At 42.4% G+C, this 24,589-nt stretch overlaps 1 protein-coding gene across 2 annotated transcripts; it reads left to right on the forward strand.

Annotated features, from left to right (window-relative positions):
* Window positions 1-1,193: 1,193 nt before the first annotated feature.
* LOC148480590 (uncharacterized) lies at window positions 1,194-24,234 on the forward strand. Of its 2 annotated transcripts, XM_088454042.1 has the most exons (8): window positions 1,194-1,342; window positions 14,525-14,593; window positions 17,218-17,271; window positions 20,347-20,394; window positions 20,725-20,775; window positions 23,000-23,118; window positions 23,246-23,295; window positions 23,396-24,234. In XM_088454042.1, the coding sequence occupies exons 2-7, from the start codon at window positions 14,551-14,553 to the stop codon at window positions 23,255-23,257; spliced, it is 327 nt and encodes a 108-aa protein (XP_088310168.1). In that variant the 5' UTR covers window positions 1,194-1,342; window positions 14,525-14,550; the 3' UTR covers window positions 23,258-23,295; window positions 23,396-24,234. The 2 variants fall into 2 exon arrangements, with proteins under 2 accessions (XP_088310168.1, XP_088310170.1); XM_088454044.1 differs by lacking the exon at window positions 23,000-23,118.
* The last annotated feature ends 355 nt before the right edge of the window (window positions 24,235-24,589 follow it).

A 24,589-nucleotide genomic window follows, 5' to 3' on the forward strand; every position in this document is an offset into this window, starting at 1 on the left:
GAGTCACAAGGAGCTCCCGAATTGTGCGTAGCATGACTTGTAGTGCACGGAGGATAGATGTATTTGGGCACATCTGTATTATCACACAAACTAAGTTGTGAACCAGAAATACACAAAAAAATGTAACATCATACTTCAGCAGCTTGCCAAAGGATGTCAACGTTTTTGTTTTTCCATGCATGGATATTTTGTCCAAGGAACCTGAGTAGCTCAGGAAGACACGTCTGATTCCGAGACCACGGCAAACCTAAAATAAATACAATCAGATATAAAGAAATGGAAATCCAAGAAATCAGACCTTGCCATAGTATAAGAGTTATAAATCCTAACATAATATTAAAATCATATTTGCCATCACCACTGCTAACCTAACACACCGTCATACTATATCACTATGGGTAATGAAACATTCAGCTTCTCTTGCGGAGTTGAAAACAAAAAGTGATAGCGGCAGAGACAGGAGGAGGTGGAGTACAAATTTATGTAAATTTATCATGGCAGTGACATGTTTTCTGGCTGAGGATCTTGAGGTTTTTCCCTCCAGCAGCAGCATTTGGTGTAAGGATGGTAGCAGTGGTTTACCTGAAAGAAAATTGTGCTAGGTAATGTGCTAGGAAGGAGCTATGGAGAAGAACCATATTTAGAAACTAAGAAAGCAGAAGGAGGTAGGTTAAGGTGAAACACCCTAACAGACTTTCAATTTGGGATGGTTATAAAATTTGATTTCAAATTTGATTTTAAAAATGACATATTTGTCCTTTGTTCCATTGTAAAAGCTTCATTCATAGTGCATGCTATAGTCAGCCTGTCCTCTAAATCTACAGCTTCAATTCATGGTGATGTAATCAGCATCCCGACAGTCAGTCATCCTGGCAACGGTCAGTGGCGGGCTGGGCCAGGGTGCCACCTGCCCCCCGGGCCGGTACATTTTTGCCGTCTGTGTGGGCCGCAGGCGCGCTGCGCTTGCGCAGAGACACTGCAGTCAGGAGACATGTATATTACACTCCCAGCTGCTCCGAGTGTGTGACCAGAGAGATGCAGCGTTTTGGGGGCGGAGCAGAGCTGTCCGAGTCACAAGCAGCAGTTCCCTGCCTGGTCTATTCTACACTAGTACATAGCTCAGCTGCAGCTGCTGTGCAGGATTTAAAGTGGCTGGCCCCTCCCTTAAGGCCAGCCACCAATGACCTCAGCTCCTTCAGTCTGGCCCCTCCTCTTCTGCTCCCTTCTCTATTCCACTCCGTCCTGTCCCGACTCCTCCCAGTACCCATGTCACCTCCTATTCACTGCTCCTCTCTGTAGCCATGGCTGCCTGCACTGCCTACATTAGCATCCTATAACACAGGTAAGTGGCTTGTTGTGAGAGGGGTAGTATTTGCTTACTTGTGCATGATATAGTATATATATGTGTGTGTGTGAGGGTGGGGGGGGTCGGCTCATATGTGTATGATATGTGTGTGATATGGAAGGGGAATGCTTGCTTATGTGTGTGTGATATGTATATGTGTGTGTGTGTATCAGGGAGGAAGGGGAGTGCTTGCTTATGTGTGTATGATATGTGTGTGTGTGTGTATGTGTGTATCAGGGAGAAAGAGGAGTGCTTGCTTATGTGTGTATGATATGTATATAATATATGTGTGTGGCGGGAGTGCTTGCTTATGTGTATATGATATACAGTATGTGTGTGTGGAGTTGTTTTGCTGAGACTTGTAATGCTCTTGAAGTCTTACCTTTTTACTGTAGGCCACATATTCTATCAGATAAATGTTACCTCTGATTTTAGAAATAATGTCAGTAGCGTTACTGTGTGCTACTGTAGGTTATATATTGAGGCATCGATAATGAAGGCAGGGTTTGCAGGGTAAAGGTATTTGGCATAAAATGCTACATAGGGCCTGATGGAGCAATTCCTGTTATACAGCACATGTCTATGAGTCACACTGCACATGTGCACAGTGATATTACCAGCGACGGTCGCAGTGAGGACTTGGATGCAGTGTGATTGATGGATCGGTTGTGGGAGGTAACGGGGGGATGGCGAGGCAGAAGCAGGTGTGTCTAAGCCATTTTGGCGGGCATATCTCCGCCTGTGATTGTGAATTTGTACACAGTGAAGGCTCCGGTGTGTGCTTACTTGTGACGGACATTCTGAGTGACCATAGGGTTGCTCAGAAGATGGATGGTATGACTGATGGTGCATCTTTGTATACAAGCAATGGTTTTTCAGGTACCGCTAGTGGGCATCTCAGTACAAACTCTTGTGACTGAGACATTTGTATAATGCATATAGGTGAAAATAAAAATCATGTACATTCAGTAATATTAGTTTTTTTGCATATGGATTGGAACGGCCCCTGCATTGTATATCAGTAATTAGAATGGTTCATGTATTGTTTATCGGTCACTAGAATAGTCTCAGCATTGGTGAGATGGGGCTAGTGGGATGCAGTCGGAATGCTGACGGTCTAAATGCTGACCGTCGGCATCCCGACTGTCTAATCCCGGCAAGGTTCAAATGACAGGTGTCGAAATCCTGACGCCTCTCTTTAGACCTACGCCGGGAGCCCGACATTCGGCATACCTATCAAAGGTAAGCCGGTTGCCGGGCACGGACAGCCGCGGGGGGGGAGGGTTAGGTTAGGGGCTCCTGGGGGGACTTAGGGTTAGGCACCCCCCCGGGAAGTTAGGGCTAGGCTAGGGGGGGTTAGGGTTAGGCAGCCCCGGGGAGAGGTTAGGGTTAGGCACCACCCCCCCCGAGAGACTTAGGGTTAGGCTGCGGGGAAGGGGGGGTTAGGTTTAGGCACTAAGAGGGGGGTTAGGCACCCCTAAAGGAGGGTTAGGGTAGGGAATTAGATTAGTGATACTTACCTTAATTAGCAGTCGGAAAATTCACCCCTGCTGGGCTTCCGCTGTTGGGATTAGAAAATCATACTGATCCCGGGCTGGTAGGTGATATATCTGTAGCTCTTTTACATAACAGTTTGTCACAATTTGCAATAGCTATTTAAACCACACCCACATTAGGCAAACCACACCTACAACATTTTTTATTACACCCATTTCTCTGTTGCACGCACTGGTAGAAAAGCTGGGCCTTTTGTTTGAGTCTGCCCCCCAGGCTGAAAGTTGCCAGCCAGCCCCTGGCAACGGTCATGATACCAACAGAGGCATCCCGGCTGTAGGAATACTGATGGACACAATACCGACAGAGGCATCCCGACTGTCAGAATACTGATGGACACAATACCGACAGAGGCATCCCGACTGTCAGAATACTGATGGACACAATACCGACAGAGGCATCCCGACTGTCAGAATATTGACGGTCACAATACCGACAGAGGCATCCCGACCGACTGTCAGAATGCGAAGGTAAGTAATACTTTCAGTAATCTGTCGGGATTCTAATGGCGCATATCCATTACACGATAAAAATTAACGATTGAACGATAACCACATCGTTATCATTCATTAATCAGGCAGTAACTATGTCGGCAACAACCAGCGATGCGCGGCCCCGCTAGTCGTTGTCGACATCTGTCATCGCCTGAACATACAGGCCAACATGATGATATTGTCGGGTTGTGCATGTTCGGGGATGAGGGAGGGTGCCTGCACTGACCGACATATCATTCAGCGAGCGTGGGCACATTATCCACTGCACAGTATAAGGAACAATTGAATGATAACAATGTCATTATAGTATATTCGTTCTTTCATTGTGTAGTGGATATGCACCTTAACTGTCGAGATGACATTGTTGATATTGTGTCCTTTGGCATCCAGACAGGATTCTGTACCCAACCCAATTCATGTAAGTGGCTGTCTGAAAGGTCATAGTTCCCAGTGTGATAACATGCCCCATGGTTGTTACATAAAAACTTACAATCTTCCGGTAAGACTTCTTTGAACTGCTCATAATAAGAATTAAGCCGCACCAAGCTCTCAACGTTTATGACTTCTTGCAATGACGTATCTCCAAACCTAAGTCCATAAAAGTAATAACTGGTCACAATGACATAAAAGCTTGGAACGAGATAAAGAAAAGCTTTGCACAGCACAAATATCCCCCACCACTATATGTATACATGTGTTGCATATATATTATGGGAGGGTGAGTGGGATTTTCCTATCATCCCAGCAAAGCTTGTAAAAGACACAAGTTGCCTACCTGTAGACTGGTATTGGAGGACACCTGCTGTTTAATAAATGTATTAGCTTATAAGACACACAGACAGATTTGTGCTACTAGGAAAAAACTCTATATAAATCAATATTATACATAGCGAAAGAGGGACAAGAAGAGGTTTTTGTTAGACAATAAAATAGTTTTTCTTCTCTCTGTCACTACTAAGTATATTCAAATCGTCTTCAGCTCTTAGAAATATTTATTAATTGAAGGAACAGACATGAACCGCAACAAAAAACTCTTCATGTCCCTATTTATCTATGTATAATATAGATATGTGCTAGTGTCTGGGAACATGCATTAAATATTACATTATATTGCTTTACTCTGTGTTTAAGAAATTAATATTTATGAGACAAGAGATTCCAGCAAATCAGGTCATCAGCTAACGTTTGCTATATGTTCATATGATATGGGATAGCGCTTACTTGTCTGCAAGTGTCTGCTGTTCATTGATTCCCACATTGAATAGAACTGGCTGAACCCTTAGCAGCATCCCACTCTGAATCTCGCGGGGAAGGGCATCAAACAAGGCGCTTGGCAATGGAATGCGGACATTAAATCCATCACTATAAGAATAAATAAGTTAAACAGACTGTGACAGACAGACACACACACCTTCAATGCCACCACAGCTGAAAGTCTTGGAATGGCCCAGTAACATCCCAGAACTCAAATGAATATCTGTGGAGACCTGTGCACAGGACATCTCCTTGCTATTTGATGGACCTTCAATCTTTTTGCAGTGAAAAGTGGAACAGAATAGCAAAGTCCAGGTATGTGACAGTGATGGAGAGTATTAGTTCAGGGGTGTGCAGTCATTATCTTTTTGTTTTTCACCAGAACATTGTCGGTTTCTAAGTCACGTTAAGGCCCGTATCAAATTAGCAGCAATAAATTATCGCTGCTAATCGATCCCCTGGGGCTATCCAATTAGCCCCACAGTCCAGCCGGACCCCGGCACTTATCAGGGATTTTTTTTCGGGACCTGATGTCTCCCGAAAAATAATCCCCAAGAAAGTGCTGAATTTTTTGCAAGCACAATGGAGAAAACACATAGGTACGTGAAGTTATCACGGATGCTATGTGTTTTTGGCTGAATTATCCGCTTTGTTCGCCTGAACAAATATGACAAGGTGATAAAAACATATTGGTGAAAAACAGGGATTATCACTGAAAACTCCCTGTTTTTCACCCTCCCAAAAATATATCGGGGCTAATTGGATACAGTTTTAAAGATGTAAGAATGTCCAAAATGATTTATTTAGGTTTAAGGCTATACTTCACACAGACACTTGTAGAGTTTATAAATAAGTAATAGGATATCCTTTATGTATTTAAATATTTGTAAAATTCACCTAATTTGTTTGAAATATATACAGTATTTTATATTTATTAGTAATAAAACAACCTGTTATTATGAGTTTACTGTATGAGGGTAAGTACCCCTTGAATCTACCTGTGGGATCCCTGGGTTACATGAACTAGAAGCTGAGGTACCCAGGCCTACAGCTACAGGAAATTATTTTGGGGACTATAGTAATATTCCTGGGAATACATCCCATCAATCCACTAAGAACTGCTAAGCGAGGAATGAAGAATAAAGAATGAAGTTCCTAGAGAACTGTATTCTCATATTGGCTCCATCCTCAAAATATCTGCCTACACTGTGCGTAATACATGGGCGCACCTTACAAATCAGAATGATATCACATTCGGTGAACGAAAAAGGTAATTTCACCCCCTTTCTTGTCCCTCTAGGTCTACTAGTGAGACCAATTACACAAGACAGAGATTGTAACTCTTACCGATTTCCTGTTATAACTGGCAGCATATCTGTGGAAACGTTCGATATGGCCTGTATGACTTTGAATGTAACATTCCTCAGGTCCATGATTCCCAGACTCATGTCTTCCAGCATTGCCAGTTCTTCTCCTATAGCAGAAGTAGGATGTTACATTAAGTTATTCAATTTAGCTCTACAGGACAGTCAGTGGCGGCATGTACTCAAGTGCAAGGACATATATGTGGTTGCAGCAGAATAACATGCATGATTAAGCAACTGGACACATGGATGGTGCTATTTTCAATCATTTTCTGGTGTACTACAGTATCTGGTTGAATGTCTCTGCTTATCCAGGGTGTAAATCGGTTTGGTTAATTGTCCGGCCTCTTATCGAAGTCTGTAAATTTGAACATGCCCTGAATTTATGTTTGTTCATTGACACTGACTTTGCTGATTTTGTACTGTCTGTCTTGCTTACAAATAGGGTCTCTGCTCACTACTGCTATGCCTGCACCTGTGTCTCCTGGTACCTGCCCTGTACAACTTTACTCTGCACCTTTCACTTCCCCTGATTGTTACATTGGGTTCAGGATATAATGTCAACATTCACCATGAGAACAGTGAACATATTGACATGTTCATCATGTTAACACTGATGAAATGTCGACATGTTCAGTATGTCAACAATGTATGTTTAAGGTAAGACTAACACTAATGCTAACCCTAAAACCTAAAGTCTAGATTTCATGCTTTAGCAAAAATAAATAAATTCTTCTCTTGACCCTATCCAACTACTGTCTAATGTTTCTCCACTCATTTGCCTCCACTGCTAAAGTGGCTTCTTTATAGACCATCTCACCAGCTTTCTTTTGTCTCACTCTCTCCTTGACAGTAGGCAACCAGGTTTCTACCATCTTCAATCCACTCGTCAGTCCTCCTACAACCTCACCCATTCTGTACTCTCATTTGTCCAGCTCTCTCTCTCTGACAAGCTCAACATATTTAAAACAACCTTTTGCATTCTTCCAATCCCTATTGTGGTTCCCAAACAGAGTTCAAATAAAACTCTTCATCATCGCCTACAAAGTCCTCAGCTACTACACCCAACCCCACCAATTACATCTCATTTAACACTCACCCCCAGACATTTCTGTTCTGCCAATGACTGAAGCCTTGATTTCCCATTGAATACCATATCTCAACTCTTTCCTCTAAGACTTCTCTGCTGCTCCCCCCCTTACCTGCCCAACCAGACTCTACATCAGCCAGGATTTCAAACACACTTTCAAAGCCTGCCAGTTGCCCACCAAAAGCATTCTCCCTTCCCTGACTCGGTCTATGCCCATATCCTCTGTCACCTCCCGCCACATCTTGTCTCTTCCCATTAACATTGTAAGCACTCACAAGGAAGTCCCTCAACTCTGGTCTAGATAGACCCCACATAGTAGACAGTCAATAGGTAGACAGCGACAATAGGTCAACATACAAAAGGTTGACATGGATGAAGATAGACAGGTACAAAAGGTTGACATAAAATGGTTGGCACAAAAATGGTCGACACATTTTTTTTCTTCTAAACCCTTACCCTCCCCTTGATGCCTAACCCTATCCATCCCTCCTAGTGCCTAACCCTTACCCTCCGGTAAGTGACTAACCATCACGAAAAAAAAGCATGTGTCGCCCATTTAAAATGTCAACTTTTTCTCCCTGCCGACCTTTTGTCCCTGTCTACATATTGACCCCACCCCATGTGAGGCTTATCTAATCATGGTCAACCTTTTTAATGTAGATCTATTGACTAGAGCCCGATCTGATCCTCTCATATCCACTTGTGTATCCTTGTACTCTTACTGCTGCATGTTCTGCATTATGTTTTGTTTGCACTTTGCTTATTATGCTTAATGTTTTGGAATTTTTGCGTTTATGCTTCTTGAATGATCTGTATATTACCTTTGCTATATCTGTATTGTGCTTGATGGAATCCTATGTTTTGTGTACTGTGCTCTATTTCCCCCCAGTTTAGCCAGCCATGCTGACATCCCTGCCCCTCCCCCAGTCCAGTCAGCCTTCCCTAAGCCCTGTCCTTCCCAGCCATCCTTCCTTCCCTTTCCACCCCCTCAGTCCAGCCAGCCTTCCTTCCTTGCCCCCCCAGTGAAGCCAGCCTTCCTTCCCTGCCCCACCTCCCCAGTCTAGCAAGCCATCCTTCCTTGCCTACCCCACCAGTTCATCCATCCTTCCCTGCACTCATTCCCCCTTCTAGTCCAGCCAGCCTGTCTTCCCTGTCTTAGTCCAGCCAGTCTTCCCTGTGGCACCCCTATGTCTATCCAGCCTGCCTGCCTTCACTGCCCTGCCTCTCCCCTAGTCCAGCCGGCTTTCCCTGCCCTTTGCCAACCCAATCCACTCTTCCCAGCCAAGTGCCCCCAATTTTTTAGCCTTCCCTACCCTTTGCCCCCCCATTAATATCCAGCCTTCTCTACCCTGTGTCCACCCTCCACCATGTCTAGCCATCCCTGATTTACATACCAATTGATGCACCACCCCTGAAGGAGGCGTTAACTGAAGGTGAAATATAGAAGAAAAGAGAGTATATTAGGCGCCACATTAGAGCCACATTAAATAAAACTTCACTTTTAATTGAATATGTTTAAAATTGTTGTCCCATTTCCACTGGGTAGGATAAGTCAACAGTCAAATTGTAAGGTTAAAATGGAAGAAAAAACAAAGATTTATACATATAAATTGTGCTCAAAGAATAAAGATAGTGTATAAAACAAGTGCCTGTCTACTGTGTCTTATTTATGGGTTGTTTTATTAATGTCACAAACCGTGCTCGAGACCTCCGGCTGAGATCCCTGCATCTCCCCATGTGCTTATGTCATCGCGCCTTGCTGAGTCACCGGCCGCTCCTGTCAGTGGAATCCAGACTGGGGCCTATGCCTGAAGGTGGTTTCCTGAATCCCCGCTGTTGCCTATGTGTCCCAGCCACACTTCCATGCACTTCCTGCACTTCAGTGTGTCAGACCTCCGCCACATGGGCGTGGCCATCTTGGATCAAGTCAGGTGGTCCAGATCCATCCAGTCAGCAGCACTCTCCAGTTGCTCCAGCCAATCAGCATCCGACCAGGGATATAAAAGCCCTTCCCTGACTCTGTCTCATTGCCAGTACAATAGTGCTCTTTGCTACAGAAAGACCTATGTTCCTGAACTCTGCTAGTTTCCTTTCCAGTTTGCCTACCTCAAGTTCCTGTATACTTCCAGCCCAGCACACTCCATCCCGGAGTCCTATTCAAAGTGCTTACCCAATCCAGCACACTCCATCCCGGATTCCAATGCAAAGTGCTCACCCAATCCAGCACACTCCATCCCGGAGTCCTATTCAAAGTGCTCACCAAATACAGCACACTCCATCCCAGAGTCCTATTCAAGTGTTCTCTCCAATCCAGCATACTCCATCCCGGAGTCAGACTCAAGTTCTCGCTCCAATCCAGCGTACTCCACCCAGGAGTCACATTCAAGTATCCAATTTTTATTCAGCACACCTCAGCCCGGACTCTAATTCAAGTTTTAATATTCCTCGTTTAATTCTACAGTTCCAAGGCTACAGTTCTTGTCGACACGTTACTTTGTGTACTCCAGAGACTTTTGTGTTATAGTTTTATTCAGTATCTTTTGTTGCACGTCTCTGCATAGAGGACATTATTCTCCATCTCATATTAAAGTCCTCATTCAGCTGTATGACCAAGAATTACATTAAACCATCTAAATTCCAACTACCTACTGGTCCAGGTGTCTCTATTCATCAACCCAGTTCGGGTTCACCAATCCCAATTACCCGAGCTGTGACAATCAATATGTAGCTGTTTGCTGGATATAATTTTCCTTCTTTATTACAATCCGATCACCTGATCTAGAGTCAAGCTGTGGATATACATGGAGAATCTTTATTAATAGTAAGTAATGGAGATAAGATCTATCATTAGGCTATTTCTCCCCTATTGTTTGAGTATATTTTCATATATCCTGTTTAATTATACCACATTTGTTGAGATATTCAGTCTTACATTGGCCTTAGCTGTAGAAAAAACTGATGGATAATTCATACAATGTGATCCCCCAAATGTTATGCGTATTCGGCTTTAGTTGCAGAAATCAATTTAATGGATAATTGGTACAATGCAATCTCCCAAATTTACAAATCTGGAGTTTAGTGACACAAATAATGTATGAGCAGTTTTATTGCCTAATTTTGTTTTACACATCATTACACTGTGGTATAATATTAGGGAGTTCCTTCATTGCATACAGAGGGTGGTTTATACAGTATATCAGGAGATGGGTATATAAATACCCCTTAACAGTATGTCAGTAGTTGTAACAATTGGTTATAATTTAAACAATTGTATCTATGTTAAAATAATCTGTCTCCCATTTATTTCACTGGGTAAGGATTCATTAATCTGTGCTCAGATAGAATGAACTATGGGGGTCATTCAGACCCGCTCGTGAGCGGCAGTACGCTCGTAAGCGGGTCGATGTTCCCCCACTGCGCATGCGCACGACGGAGGGAGCTCCGTCGTGCGCATGTGCGAGACCCAGCGAGCGACGGGCTCTCCATCGCTCCGGGTCTCGCACCAAAGGGGGCGTGCTGTCAATGTTGATTGACAGGTCGCCCCCTTTGGTGGGCGTGCTGGGGGCGTGCCTGCCAGACGGAGGCGTTCCCATGGGAACGCCTACCGTCTCAAGCCGGCCCCACTGACATCTTTAGTGATGTCAGTGGGAGTGATTTTGGCTCTGATAGAGCCAAAATCACTCCAGGGCTTGCAGCAGTGAGACCCTACCGCAGGGTCTCCGTCGCAAGCCCAATGGTCGCGATGGTCAAGACCATCGCGACCATCATCATGGACGCTCGCTATAGCTGTGGGTGGTAACCCACAGCTATGCGAGCGTTCATGAGGACGCTCCAAAAAAAGGTAGGAGGGCCCTGATTCAGAGCGAGCGCTCTGTTCAGAGCGTTCAGCTCTGAATCAGGCCCTATCTCTGGGCAGAACGAAAAGTTCCCATTTATGTCTCCACTATACTATGTAGTCAAAACAATTTAATCTAATATGTATCAGTCATCTAAAAAGCCATATTATACTCGGTGTTGCAAAAAATACACTCATGGAGTGTATCACCAATATTATACTTATTAATCAGAGTGATTTGCTTTTATTAACTTTTACTACATTATAGTTTCTATGACTACATATAAATTTCACACACTCTATGTAATATGTGAGTGGGTTTCTTTCAATTAGGAGACAATTTCATACACAGCTGTCATTATTAGTAATAGGTCTCTGTTTTATATAGGATCATTTATAGCAGCAAAACTGGATCACCTGAATCATTCATATTGAACTCATTTACCAGCATACATTAATCCTATTCATTTTTTTATATAGACACTTCTAGTACAAGCACACATCCACCACCAACATAAACCACTTTTTCAAGGCAGCTCTAGTGCACCTAATACATATATAACCACTCTCTTTTCTTCTACATTTCAAGTTTAATCCTGGTTGATAAGTCTGCACCCCCATCTGTGAGAATACCCGATAACACGCTATATTACAGGGTCAATAACTATCTACTATTAATTTGTGTGCAGATATTTTTTCTCAAAATTTTGTTAACTGAAGGTGCCCATATCTCTTGTAGAAATGCAGGAAACAATCAAATGAGCCTACCTGCCCCCTTCCCCCAATACATCAGTAGAACATCGAACAAAATAACTTGCAATGATGAAGGATCATTGGATCCTCACTATGACAGCTTTAGCCATTGTAGAAACAGAGACTTTGGGCCAGATTTACTAAACATCAGATTTACAAAGCCGCTGATGATCAGTAACTTTGGTAATAATACCTAATGCTAAACCACACTGATTTAGCATTAATTACTAATGATGTTTTAAAAATATCGGTCATAGTGGCTTTGTAAACCTGACGTTTAGTGATCCTAGAACTTTGTCTTTGTCTCAGAAAAAAAGTTGATCCATCAAGGAATATTTCTGGGTACTCAGAATCCTAATTCCTTTCAATACCAAATTAAACTCACATTTCTCCCAAATAAATATATTCAATTTACTGTCCATAATTTGTCTGATTGCTGTATCTAGCTCACAAAGATTAGTTGTAATGTTCCTGCATCAGCTAGAGATGATGTCTAATGATACAGTAGGTGGGTATGCTGGGACTTGTAGTTTCACAATACCTGGAAAGCCATTGGTTGTTCAGGCCTGAGCTAGGATTGCTGTTTCTGTATTGTACATGTATGACTAGGAATCTCTTCCTTGCATCCTGGTTATTTGCTTCACTTATGTATATTTTTATGTGGCTAAACATCAAAATAATAAGGATCATTAAAGTCAGTAAATATAATATGGGAAGGTCATCTGCAGTTGCCACATAATGCGTTAATACCTCGTTTCCCTGACTAACTTTAGCAGTGACAGAACAGGACCGGCTCTTGGTCATGTAGAATAGAAATACACCCGATTAGAGGCACAAACAGGAAAGCTAGCAAAGTAATAAAGTATAGTGAATAAAGCATATGGAAAGCAATAGTATCTTCCTCCTACATCATGTGACAAAGTGACATCATAAAGTAGTGATGTCATAATAGGCACAAATCAGGGAAATCTGTATTTCTCTGCATTGAGATGAAGATGGAAGTGTGTTTTATGTTGCTCTGGTTATTTTTGCCTGGTATTTTTATGAAAATATCACATGGAGGAAAAACATCAGGTATAGTCACATTCATTTATTCTCAACTCTCTAACCCCAATATTTATTTTATAGTATATCTCCCGATTTATTTTCCATACCAACTTTAACTCACCTATGTCCCAAATAAGTATATACACTTTCCTGCCCACACTTAGATTTATGAATACAATCCCACTTTTCTTCTATGGCCATATTCAATCTGGGAGCGAAAAGTCCGTGCTGGACTTTTCGCTCCACATTGCAGGTTTGCCGGGGAAAAAGTATCGGGCGCGTGCCCGCTTTATCCCCGTATTCAATTAGAAATCAACTAAAACGGGAGCCGGCGGAAAGTTAAGTTTCGCCAAGAAACGGGAATTTTCGGGAAATATTCCAAGGATCCACCTAAAGATGTGTAGACATTGGGGATCACTATGGGTACCCCCGCTTTTATCTGCTGAAGGAAGTTGGGGTTTCTAATACCCGCGGCAGGTGCATATTTGCGGCTATGAAGACGGGGTGAAGAATAGCACTTAGCAATAGTTATTTTTACCAAAACAAATCTATCAAATTTGGGGTACATGAAAATGGGGGTAAGCATTTTTTAAGTCACTAAAATGATTTTTAAAAATTCAGCAAAAATGCACCTGCCGCTACTCCCGCAATGAAGAAAACACCTGCCGCATACTCGGGGAGCCCTCTGAATTTAATTTGTCTATTTTAGAAGTATGTTCCCTATTTTTTTTTTTTTTTATCCCAAAAATGAAAATAAATTTTTTGGGGTGTCTTGATTTTTTTTCCTTTTTACATTTTTGACACAGTTTATTTTTAAATGACATTCCCAGGGGTGCAGCCTATTTTTTTTAAGCCTGCACCCCTAAACCCAAATTCTGTACTTTTTTTTGCCACCTATTTCAGTGGTGAAAAGTTATCCCCGTTTTTTTTTTCAAAGACTTTTCGAACCTGCGAAAAGTCTTTGAAATTGAATACGGGGATAATTCAAACATGCGAAAATTATGTCATTGGCGAAAAATTATCACCAATTCTGACTTTTCGCAGCCTAATTAAATATGGCCCCAAATCTCCAGCAAGTCAGACTATAATATTATAAGAAGAAGGATGTTGCTATGACTGCTGTAACTAGCAAGGAGCTCACAAAGATTACTTATAATGTTCCTGCATCAGCTAGATATAATGTCTAATGATACAGAAGGTGGGTATACTGGGACTTATAGTATCACAACACCTGCAGATCCATTGGTTGTTCAGGCCTGAGCTAAGGTTGCGGTTTCTATATATACAGTATGACTAGGAATCTCTTCCTTGCATCCTGGTTATTTGCTTCACTTATGTATGTTTTCATGTGGCTAAGCATCAAAATCATAAGGATCATTAAAGTCAGTATATAATATGGAAAGTCATATGCAGTTGCCACATAATGTATTAATACCTCGTTTCCCTGACTGATTTTAGGATGGTTCATGTGAAAATATATGTTGTTCTCCCATCAGCTAGACATGATGTCTGCGGGGGTGTCAGAACAAGTGTCGGTGATTTAACCTAAAATCTTCGATTTTTTGGGGAAAAATCACGCTTACTCAGGAGGTGCGTGGAAAAGAACTTCCCTGCGTGTGTTTTTAAAAAAAACACGCACCTAATAGGATAGTAAAAAACCTGCACCTGCAGGAAAAAGCTCGCAGGTGCGGGTTTTTTCTTAATCTCGCAGCCTATTGAATATGACCCTTAATATTATTTATGAATAGCCCCCAATGTCCATTCATGTTTTGTTTTGTTTTTGCACAGATTATCCACTGACTGTGGAGGACGAAATGGATTTGAAGGAAATCCAAAATGAATTGAAGGCGTGGAAACGTAAGCCATCCATAGTACTATACATGTAGTATTTGCTCTTTAACATTCAGCAGGGCAGCAGCTCTGCCGTTAATATTAACATAAACATGGATTACCCCAAAAGCAATTTGATCAAGGAAACAAACATCGAAGGAAATATGACTAAAACCAAAGGCTCAATTAGTGTTCCGAGGTGTCACATTTAGGGCCTGATTCAGTGCACGCAGTGTCGATGCCACATGCAGGCAGCCAATATTTTCAGTTGATTGACACAAGTGGCCATGTTCAGATAGATAATTTGCACCTCCATAGGGCTAGTTTAATCACGGGCGCCGAGAGGGGGGGAGCAGGTACTAATTACCCGAGCCTGGGCTTACTGGAGGGGCCCAGTGGGGGCCCGAGACCGACACCGCTTCCCCCTCCTCCCTGTCAGCTGAGGAGCCCAGCATATGCTGCTGTGTGCTGAGCTACAAAGGGAGACTGGTTACTACTGCAGAGTAGCAGCGGTCTCCTATGCCTGTGGGGGACAAGCAATCATCCTGACCGGGCTCCTCCCGGATATGCACAGGGCTGAGGAGCTCACAATGCCCCCCACCCAAGCTCGCTGTGCTGCTGCATATTTTTTTTTTCTTAAGGGGATGTGGCCACACCTCTCATTATTAGGCCATGCCCCTTCACCCCGGGCCTGGCTCTTGGCAGCCCTGGGTGCAATGTTTGATGGGACAACCGATGGTGTGATCAATGTGTTCGATGGTGCTTCTTAATACGTACAGCAGCAGATTAGTGCTTTGGCTACAGCATTAGCATACAGAGCTTTGGCAACAGATGTAGTCCCATCTGCAATAGCGTGTACCTCTGAATCAGGCCCTCATTGTTCTCAGCTAGTTCTGGCACTAACAGTCGGGAACACAGCTGTTATCAGTGGCTCAGGTAAATGGGATTGAAAACAATTTCTCTCTACAACAGATTACATAAAAGTATATAAAGCAAGAGTCATTAAATGTTGTGGCATAATTACAAAGGCACCTTGGAATTTGCTGCTTGGCATCCAAGAGCATTCAATATAAATCCGTGGTTCTTGTATTTAAAATATAGAAATATATATTTAAAAAAAACATGGGAGCAGGGTGTACAGTTTGCCTCTTTATACTTATAAAGGTCTTGATTATAATATATCAGTCTTGGGCAATAAGAGCCATATCATTGAAATGAGCTCCCATGATATGAGGTGTGGCTATTAAATAACGAGACTGATGCTATAATTTATGTTTAATTATATTAAGTACATTTTAAATCCATTCCCTTCCATGTACTCCCCTTCTGCATCGACTCACCGCTGCATTCTTATTTTCCATTGGTCAAAACTCTGCTGTAGCTCATTATCTGTCTGCTGTCTCAACAGCGCCATCATTTTCTTCTTTACCTCAGTAACTTGAGTACAGATATGACTTTAGGGAAAAGAAAGAAGTCACACAGTGCTAATTATGGCAAGTATGGAAGGTGTTCTAGCACTGCAATCTGTTTCTCAGACAAAATCTGCATCACAGAGAGCTGTGTGGGCTGGTGCATTGTCCTGATGGAGGATGAAACCATTTTTGTACAACTCTGGCCTTTTTCTTCTGATTCTTTCCCACAAAGTTGCTAGAACATTTTTGTATTAATGTTGAGTCACTATTGCGCCTTCTGACACCCTCTCTCCCAAAATAACACCCTTGATATCAAAGAAAACAATTAACATGGCTTTGAATTTGGATTTGTTTTGACATGCTTTCTTCATTGTTGGTAATAATGGTGTTTTCCAGTGCATGAACTGGTATATTACTCAGAATCTTACTGGGAGATCCAGGTAATAAATTTATCTATAAAATGTGAACCTGCTTCAAATTATTCCAAAATGTCTGTACAAATTCACTTTCAATTTTCTTTCTGCTCGGCAGTGAGAAGTACAATCTCGTTATTTAATAGCCTTTCTCTCGTATGTGTGGGGTTAGTATAGTACCTGGGGATAAAAAAGGGATTGATTGGTTTATCAATTTTGTTTTTTTTTTATCTTGACAATTCATCATCAAAGTGTAGGCTTAGAGCAAGTGCTGGGATGCCTTATTTGGTTCCTGTAATGTCAGTCTTCTAAATGTCACTGTATAGGTAATCTACTTCACCAGCCTCCTCTTTTAGGATATATTGGATGTATGTTTCAAAACAGTTTGTGTGGCAACATCGGCTTATGTAGGGAGATGTTACCAAATTAGCCAGCTTTCACTAGTCTGGTATAAAATAGGCTGTAGCAAATTTTGCATTATTTTTTATCTGTACCTATTGTGAGGCAATACAAAGAGGAATGACCTACCTTACATCTGTGCTGCTTCTATATAGGCTTTACTCTATCAGACCGGTGGTACTATCAGTAAATTGTAGCTTAAATATAAATTGCTCATAGGCTATCCTGTCTGGTCTCTGAGTGTGCAGGGTCCACTGTATGATTGGCTGATTACAGTAAGGTATTTGTACATTTAGCATGTCATATTTGCTGTCATTTGTATCTTACCAGCCATTGTACAGTACTTTTCTTTCCCCTTTTTAATATACTAGTATTGTGATGAAAAACATTTCTGTTAACTGATTGAAGAATCTTACATTTTGTGTAGGCCACCTAGTTCCTGTTAATCTGGCCACTGAGAAGCCGAAAATATATTCTGAAGGTAAAATATCAGATCATGGCTATTATGTAGTATATATTGCATATATATACTACATAATAACATATTATGTAGTATATATTGCATACGATTGCTACTTAATGAATAATGTACGCCATACTTAACGACATTTGAAGTCTGCTCCCCAGGAGAAATGGGCAGTGATGGGGGTGGGGAAGAACTATCGTGTCATTAAGCCATGCCCCCTTGTGACAAAAGTTGGGAATAGTGGGCATTTGAATAGGAGGCAGAGCCAAATTATACAATTTGCATAGAATTGTATCATTAAACCCCGCACCCTCCCAACAGGTCACAGAACCATGGTAAGATTCTCCCCATTCATCCCACTTCACTAGGAAGTGGGCATGATGTGGGAGAAGTGTCTACTCTTCTGGGGGTGCGGGGGGCTACCCAAAAAATTCATGAGCCTCCCGCAGGTTCCGGTAGAGTAGGCAAATATGTAAACTCACATAAAATATAGAAGAATTGTCCATAAGATTAGTATTAGCAATTTTGAACTGGGGCACAAAAGGCCCACAGGGAGAATGCAATGGTAAGAGCCCACTAAAGGAAGGCGGCACAAAGCTGAAAAGGTATGGCCAGCCCATTGAGGGGGTGTGAAGGACCATCAGAGCAGCAGAAGTAAAGAGAATAATTGCCCTAGTCCAGAGCTGGGTGTGGTATTTCAATTGTAGTTTATACCAAGATAAATAATCATTTAAATCCAGTTCCCTGAAGTGAAGATTAGAAGCTGGGGTCTCACCTGGCAGTTAAATGAAGACTGCATAGTCTGATAAAGGGTTTCAGCCAACTTAGTCTCTGCTCAATCACCCCCCCCCCCCACCAAAAAAAAAGAAAGGAAATTGTATTAAGTGTTTCACAACACCTAAATGTTTTTGAAGTTAGGATAAAGGGGAAGATTTATCAAAGATTGGAGAGAGATAAAGTGGAGAGAGATACAGTAATAGCCAATCAGCTTCTATACAGACTCTTGGTTGGTAATCTATCGCTCTCCATTTTTTCCCTCTCCAAGCTTTGATTTCTCTCCCCCAAAGTCCTGAGTGAGTGAACAAGACATTCACTTAAATTTGTGACTGCCCCCCCCCACAGAATTAGGATACTTGTCAGAATCATTTGCTCTCTCCTACCTGTCTTTGCAGCATCCGCTACCTGTTGCTGCTTGTGTATTAAGCTCAGTTGCTGCGTTTCTGGATTCTATAATGTTGAGGTGCTGTTTTTTTCTAAAAAAGGACATATTGGATTTCACCAATCCTCCAACCCGGTACCTGTGGATCGCAGCATCGCGACAATCTCTCGCTAGTGTATGGGGGCCATAAGAGCAATGACTAAACACTCTAGGCCTTTCTTCCCCCAATCATTTTTGCTATTAAATCAATGGCACCCCACCCCATTCCAACCTAACCAGTCATAAAATAAATAAATATAATAAATAAATAAATATAATATATATATAATAAGGACTGGAGTTGAGAACCATTTATAATGCAGAAAACATCGCAGCGGCCACCATATAATATAGGGAGCGTTGCAGTGACTGCCATATAATGCAGGGAGCATTGCAGCGTCCGCCATATTATACAGAGGACGTCACAGTGACCACCATATATATATATATATATATATATATAAAAATATACTACCCCCTAGATAACATTAAAATATTTTCACACCTCCATTGACACTTATCTGTCCAGAAGGAGGAGCTATCTGGTCCCTGCTGAGCTCCAGAGTTCACAGTATCTGCAATAGGAAGGGACCACAGAAACAGACGTCACAGTGACCGCCATATTATAAGGAGAAAGTCACAGTGACTGCCATATTCTACAGAGAGTGTTGTAGTGCCAGCCATATAATGGAGAGAGCAACTCAGTGACTACCATATAATACAAAGACCATCCAGGACCCACATATAACAGATAATATGATTAAACACATTAGACACACATACAAAATTAATACTCCCCGCATACACACACCACTAATACACCACCACAGACAGTATCAAATTTAAAACACACACCAACCCCCCAGAAAATAACAAATTCACCTCTCCCCAGTGTATAAATACAGTATATCACCCCCTAGATAACATTAAAACAATTTCATACCTCCATTAGCACTTTATCTGTCTAGAAGGAGCATCTGTCTGGTCCCTGCTGAGCTCCAGAGTGTACTGCATCTGCTATGCAGTACTATGGGTCCACTATATGATTTGCTAATTACAGTGAGGCATTTGTACATTTAGCATGTCATATTTCACGTCACTTGGTTCTTTAGAAACAAGGGGATAAGTTCCCGCACTGAAATAGTCACTCACAGTTGTTTATTGAGTGACAAATAGGAGTAATTGAAAATTTTATGTCTCTATCCAATGCCTATTTTTGTAAATCCAATTCCTGGGATAGGAGTGCTACTGCTACCCCTATTATATGTCAGTTCCATCACTTGGTTCTTACCAGCCTTTGATTCACTACCGATCGCAACTGCAATTACGCATGCAATAGGGCGATTGTTGCATCGCAGTGCGCGAGTGTGAACTAGCCACTGCGTTCGGAATTGCGATCGCAGTAACAATGCAGACCCATCGCAGAGTAATTGACAGGAAGTACCGCTTGTGGGAGGTGACGGGGGGTGGTCAGCGAAATGCAGGCATGTCAGTGCGTTCGAACGCCGTTGCAGGGGCATGCGTAAATTATCCACTGTGAAGCCTTAACACAGCTTGATTACTCATAGCGTGCAATGAAGTTAGTAATTTCTGAACAAGTGAGCGTGAGGCTCCGATTGTACTTGATGTTACCGATGGTTTTGCAGGCTTGCTAAGAGATACGGATGTGTGTAAGTTAAAGTGGGTATCCTTATGTAGTGCAGTGATGGCATAGCGATCGCAATGGATTAGTATACTATTGCAATGAGACTGTATGCATAATCGCTATTACAACCGCAGTTGTGGTCGGCAGTGAATCAGGCCCAATGTAAGCACAGCATAACTAAAGATGAATTGTCCTTAAGATTAGTGTTGGTGACTGTACACTGTATAACAATTGTTCTTGTTTTCAGAGTTACCTGCTACTTCAGAAGCAGAAAGTCAGGCGGAATCAGAAAAAAGTAATCTTTTACACCCCCCACACTGCTGGATATAACACACATAATACAGTACATTGTGGCTGAATCAATTAGTTATCAGTGTTTTTACAGTGAGGACATTTCTTTATATGTTTGCCATCACTTGGTTCTTACCAGCCTTTGTACAGGACTTTCCTTCCCCCTTAGCAATACTAATGTTGTGATGATAAAGTTTTGCTGACACAGTTTTATTCTGTTAATAATTAAAAAAATCTCACATGTTACATAACATAAATGCAGCAACAATAAAGATGAATTGTCCTTAAGATTAGTGCTAGTGACTGTATACTGTATAACAATTGTTGTTTTCAGAGTTACCTGCTACCTCGGAGAGCACTGTGCAGGAGGGACCATCAGAAGACAGTAAGCTATTACACCCCCTCACACTGCTGACTATAACACACATCATACAGTACATTACTGCTGATAGAATTAGTTATCAGTTGTTTTATATCTTTGTCTACCCATTTCTGGTACTGGACCATGTTAAGCTTGCAGACTGCAGACAGCATAATAGAAGTGACAATACAGAGGGAAAATAAGGGTGAAGTTACTGGAATCAATGTCCTAAATGGTCTTATGAAATGTAACATTAATTACTGACAGTTACTGACACCAGTTTCCCCAGTAACAACTGTCCCAGTGGGCCCAGAACAAAGCCCAGAGAGAGGCTGCTATGCAAATTAGCTGCTCACATGTTAGTGAGGGTTCAAGAAGTGATACAGTGACCTGAGTAATGTTTTCTCACCTTCCCAGGTTTTATCATTCCCACTCTTTTAGTTTTATATTCTATATGTATAGTTTTAGGTTATACTCTATGGACCGGATTTAATACCCCACAGTTAATTATGCACTAAAAATATGGTGGTAGCCTTGAGCTTTAATGCTCGGAACTATTCAATTACAGCCCCTTTTCCTCATGTGGTAAATTAACCACTAATGTGCGTTATCCCATAGTATCCGGGCACCCGCGGTCTGGGCACTTAGCGCGGATTTTAGTTTGAGCCTCCACAGGCTTGAATTGAAATCTGTGTCAACTGCAGTTTACAGGTTGCCGCTGGCTATAAATGAATAGTCCCGGTTGATCAAATAGCCCATGGTAAGTAACCGCAGATAATTGAATCTGTCCCTATGTTTATTCTGTATTAATAGAATTTATTTACAAAGCACTAACAGAAACATGTTGTTATACTTCACTCAGGTCAGCAGCTAAATAGTTCAAATTAAACAAATTATCATTATTACCTAAGAGCAGAAAAGTGACTTTAATCTGAGTAACATATTTCCTATTGATTAGAGCATATACAGTAGCCTGGAATACTCATCTGCAGTGATCAGATGGCAGGGTCTGTGTCTTTTGCATGTTCCCAACATTTTTAATATAAACTTTATGGTGTGTACACACGGGACGATTAAAATGCTCAATATGAACGATAACGATATCAATCATATTGTTATCATTCATATCGTGCATTTTTGGTCCCTTCCAACCCACCAATGGCCTGCGATGTGCGGGCACGTATGGACAATAACGATATCATCCATCGCCCGTGCATGCAGGCCAACCTGGTCGATATCGACCAGTTTACTGTAGGGACCCGCGATCATTGGCCGTTGTTGGTGGGTTGGTGGTGTGCTGGATGATCAATATTGATCATCCAGCACTCCGGGAAGGTGCAGGACGATCAGTCAGTGATATCGTTATCGCTGACTGATTGTACCGTGTGTACGCACCATTAGATTCCTTCTTAATTGAACACTATCACACAGATATTAGCAGCAGACTGTTTGGCATTAGGCACAGTTCCATCTTCTGAATTGGGGAAATGGGTCTGGACAATGAGCCACAAAAGAGTTAAAGCATTTTGTGGGAAGAGAGTAACCAGGTGCAGAGTTACACCCATAATACCTCTTTTCCAACAAAAACCCAGGTCTGACCTGGGTTTTTAGACATGGTTCCGACCTAGGTCAGACACAGCACCATCAATCTAGGTTATTCACAGGTCAGCCCCATTCACACTGAACGCAGGTCTGCCCTGCTAAACTTGTGAGGTCATAAAAGGTGGAAGGTGACTGCTCTTTAACCACCAATCAGCTCATTTTAGGCATGACCCAGGTCGTATAACCCGGGTTGCACCGTTTACACTGCACCATTACCCAGGTCCATCTTGGGTCCTACCCTGGTAGCTCCCTGGGTTGGATTGCTGGGTCACTTGGCCCGGGTTATATTTCAGGAACCCTTTAACCTGAGCTGCGACCTGGGTAGACCCAGCAATAACCTGGGTTTTAGCTCTGGTGTAAAAGGGGTATTAGACACAGTCATGTTACACTGTCTCCATCTGAAGCCATGCACCTAAGCCAGACCTGTTTTAAAACCTCCACACATATCTAAACTCAAGAGAGAGTAGTAAAATGCATGTCATGTGTGGGGGCTATTTACAGAATAAGAAGTTACAATCAGAAAACTAGCATGAAATTCTGAAAAAATAAACTTTTAAGTACAAATCATTTTAAAGACATAAAAAAATTGCACAAATGTCTTTAGTGTCCTTTTAAAACGTAATTTTCTGACTTGCATTTTGTTCAGGTGACCTAGAATACTCCTTGGGTAAACTGAAGGAAAAGCTGAAGGCCCAGAACACCAATTATTTAATTATCACCTGCGGTGCCATAGTGATCATAATGATTGTGTGCACAGGAATAGTGGTGAGCATTATTCTAGGCCATCGCTACCACCAATCTAAACTGTAACTATTGCGTTACTTCTTTTATTATCTGTTTTACACATTTTTAAAACCTAACCTTTATTCATTTATATCTAATATGGTAACAGATGGAGACGTAACATCAGCCAGAAAACCGGTGTCACTGAACATCCAAGGGGTAAGCAAACCTACTATCATTTAAATATGTTATACAACTGCATACATAAATAAAATTAGGGGTTTTATTTATTTGTTGGGTTTGTTGTTTGTTTCTTCAGATACTGATGTGGAAGCTGGAACTTTGAAAGCGTCCTTCTAAAAAAAAAAAAATTTCCATCTAAAAAAATATAGTGAGCCCTAATTAACATCTATACTGGGCTCTCTATTACATCAGATTACATTTGGCCCATGGTCATATATAAATCTATGTCCAGCCTAAGGTTCTCCGTGGGACTAGTTCTGTGCAGGTGGGAGCTTGGCTGTGACCTCTGCTTTTGGCTCTGCTCTGCTGTTGTGCATCGCAAGTGACTACATCGAGTGGTTCCCAGCAGCTGCTGGTCCCTACCCAAGCCTTCAAACAGCCCTTCCCGTCTGCTACCTGGACCTGCGTGTTTGATTGCCTGCTGCTATGTATTCTGGCTACCTTTATCCCTACTGTTCTCAGTGCTTCTGCCTGGGTGCTGCAGCTGATGACTACTCTGCTATTGCCTATTGGATCATAGGTCCTCCGGTTCACGGCTTGGTGCATATCTCCCACTTCTGCTACAGTGAGTTCCAGTGCCTGCTCACTGCCTGGTTCTTCGGTGGGTTAGACCTGTGTGAAGATTGGTACCACCCTCTGACCCATCTGGACTTTTATTGTGGTTGGGACAAGTCCTCCATCCCCAACTGCCTCATCTGATGCCTGTGGTGCTGCCTCTGCTGTGCCTGGAGTGAATGCACTTGCATGCTGAAACCTCTCGTCCCCTTACTAACCACCTTTCCCTCCCTACCTTTTGTGCCTCTCCACAACCCTTACCCTTTCTGTTTTTACCTAATAAACCTTACTTCTCCATCACAGACTTAGGCCCTCATTCAGAGCCGTACGCTCTGAGCAGAGCGCACGCTCTGAATGAGGGCCGGGCTCCATGAAAATGGAGCGTCCTCCTGGACGCTCGTATAGCTGTGGGTCACCACCCACAGGCTATACGAGCATGCATTGTGATGGCCGCGATGGTCGTGACCATCGCGACCATCGAAATTGCGAGCCGGAGCCTGCGGTTGAGGTTTTCAACCGCAAGCTCCGGAGTGATTTTGGCTCTATCAGAGCCAAAATCACTCCCACTGACATCACTAGTGATGTCAGTGGGCCGGCTTTTGACGGGAGGCGTTCCCGTGGGAACGCCCCCGTCAGGGAGGCACGCCCCCGGCACGCCCACCAAAGGGGGCGTGCTGTCAATCAACATTGACAGCACGCCCCCTTTGATCGGACA

This window comes from Taudactylus pleione, unplaced genomic scaffold (genome assembly GCF_031769625.1).
Source record: "Taudactylus pleione unplaced genomic scaffold, aTauple2 ptg000609l, whole genome shotgun sequence".
Taxonomy (NCBI): Eukaryota; Metazoa; Chordata; class Amphibia; order Anura; family Myobatrachidae; genus Taudactylus; species Taudactylus pleione.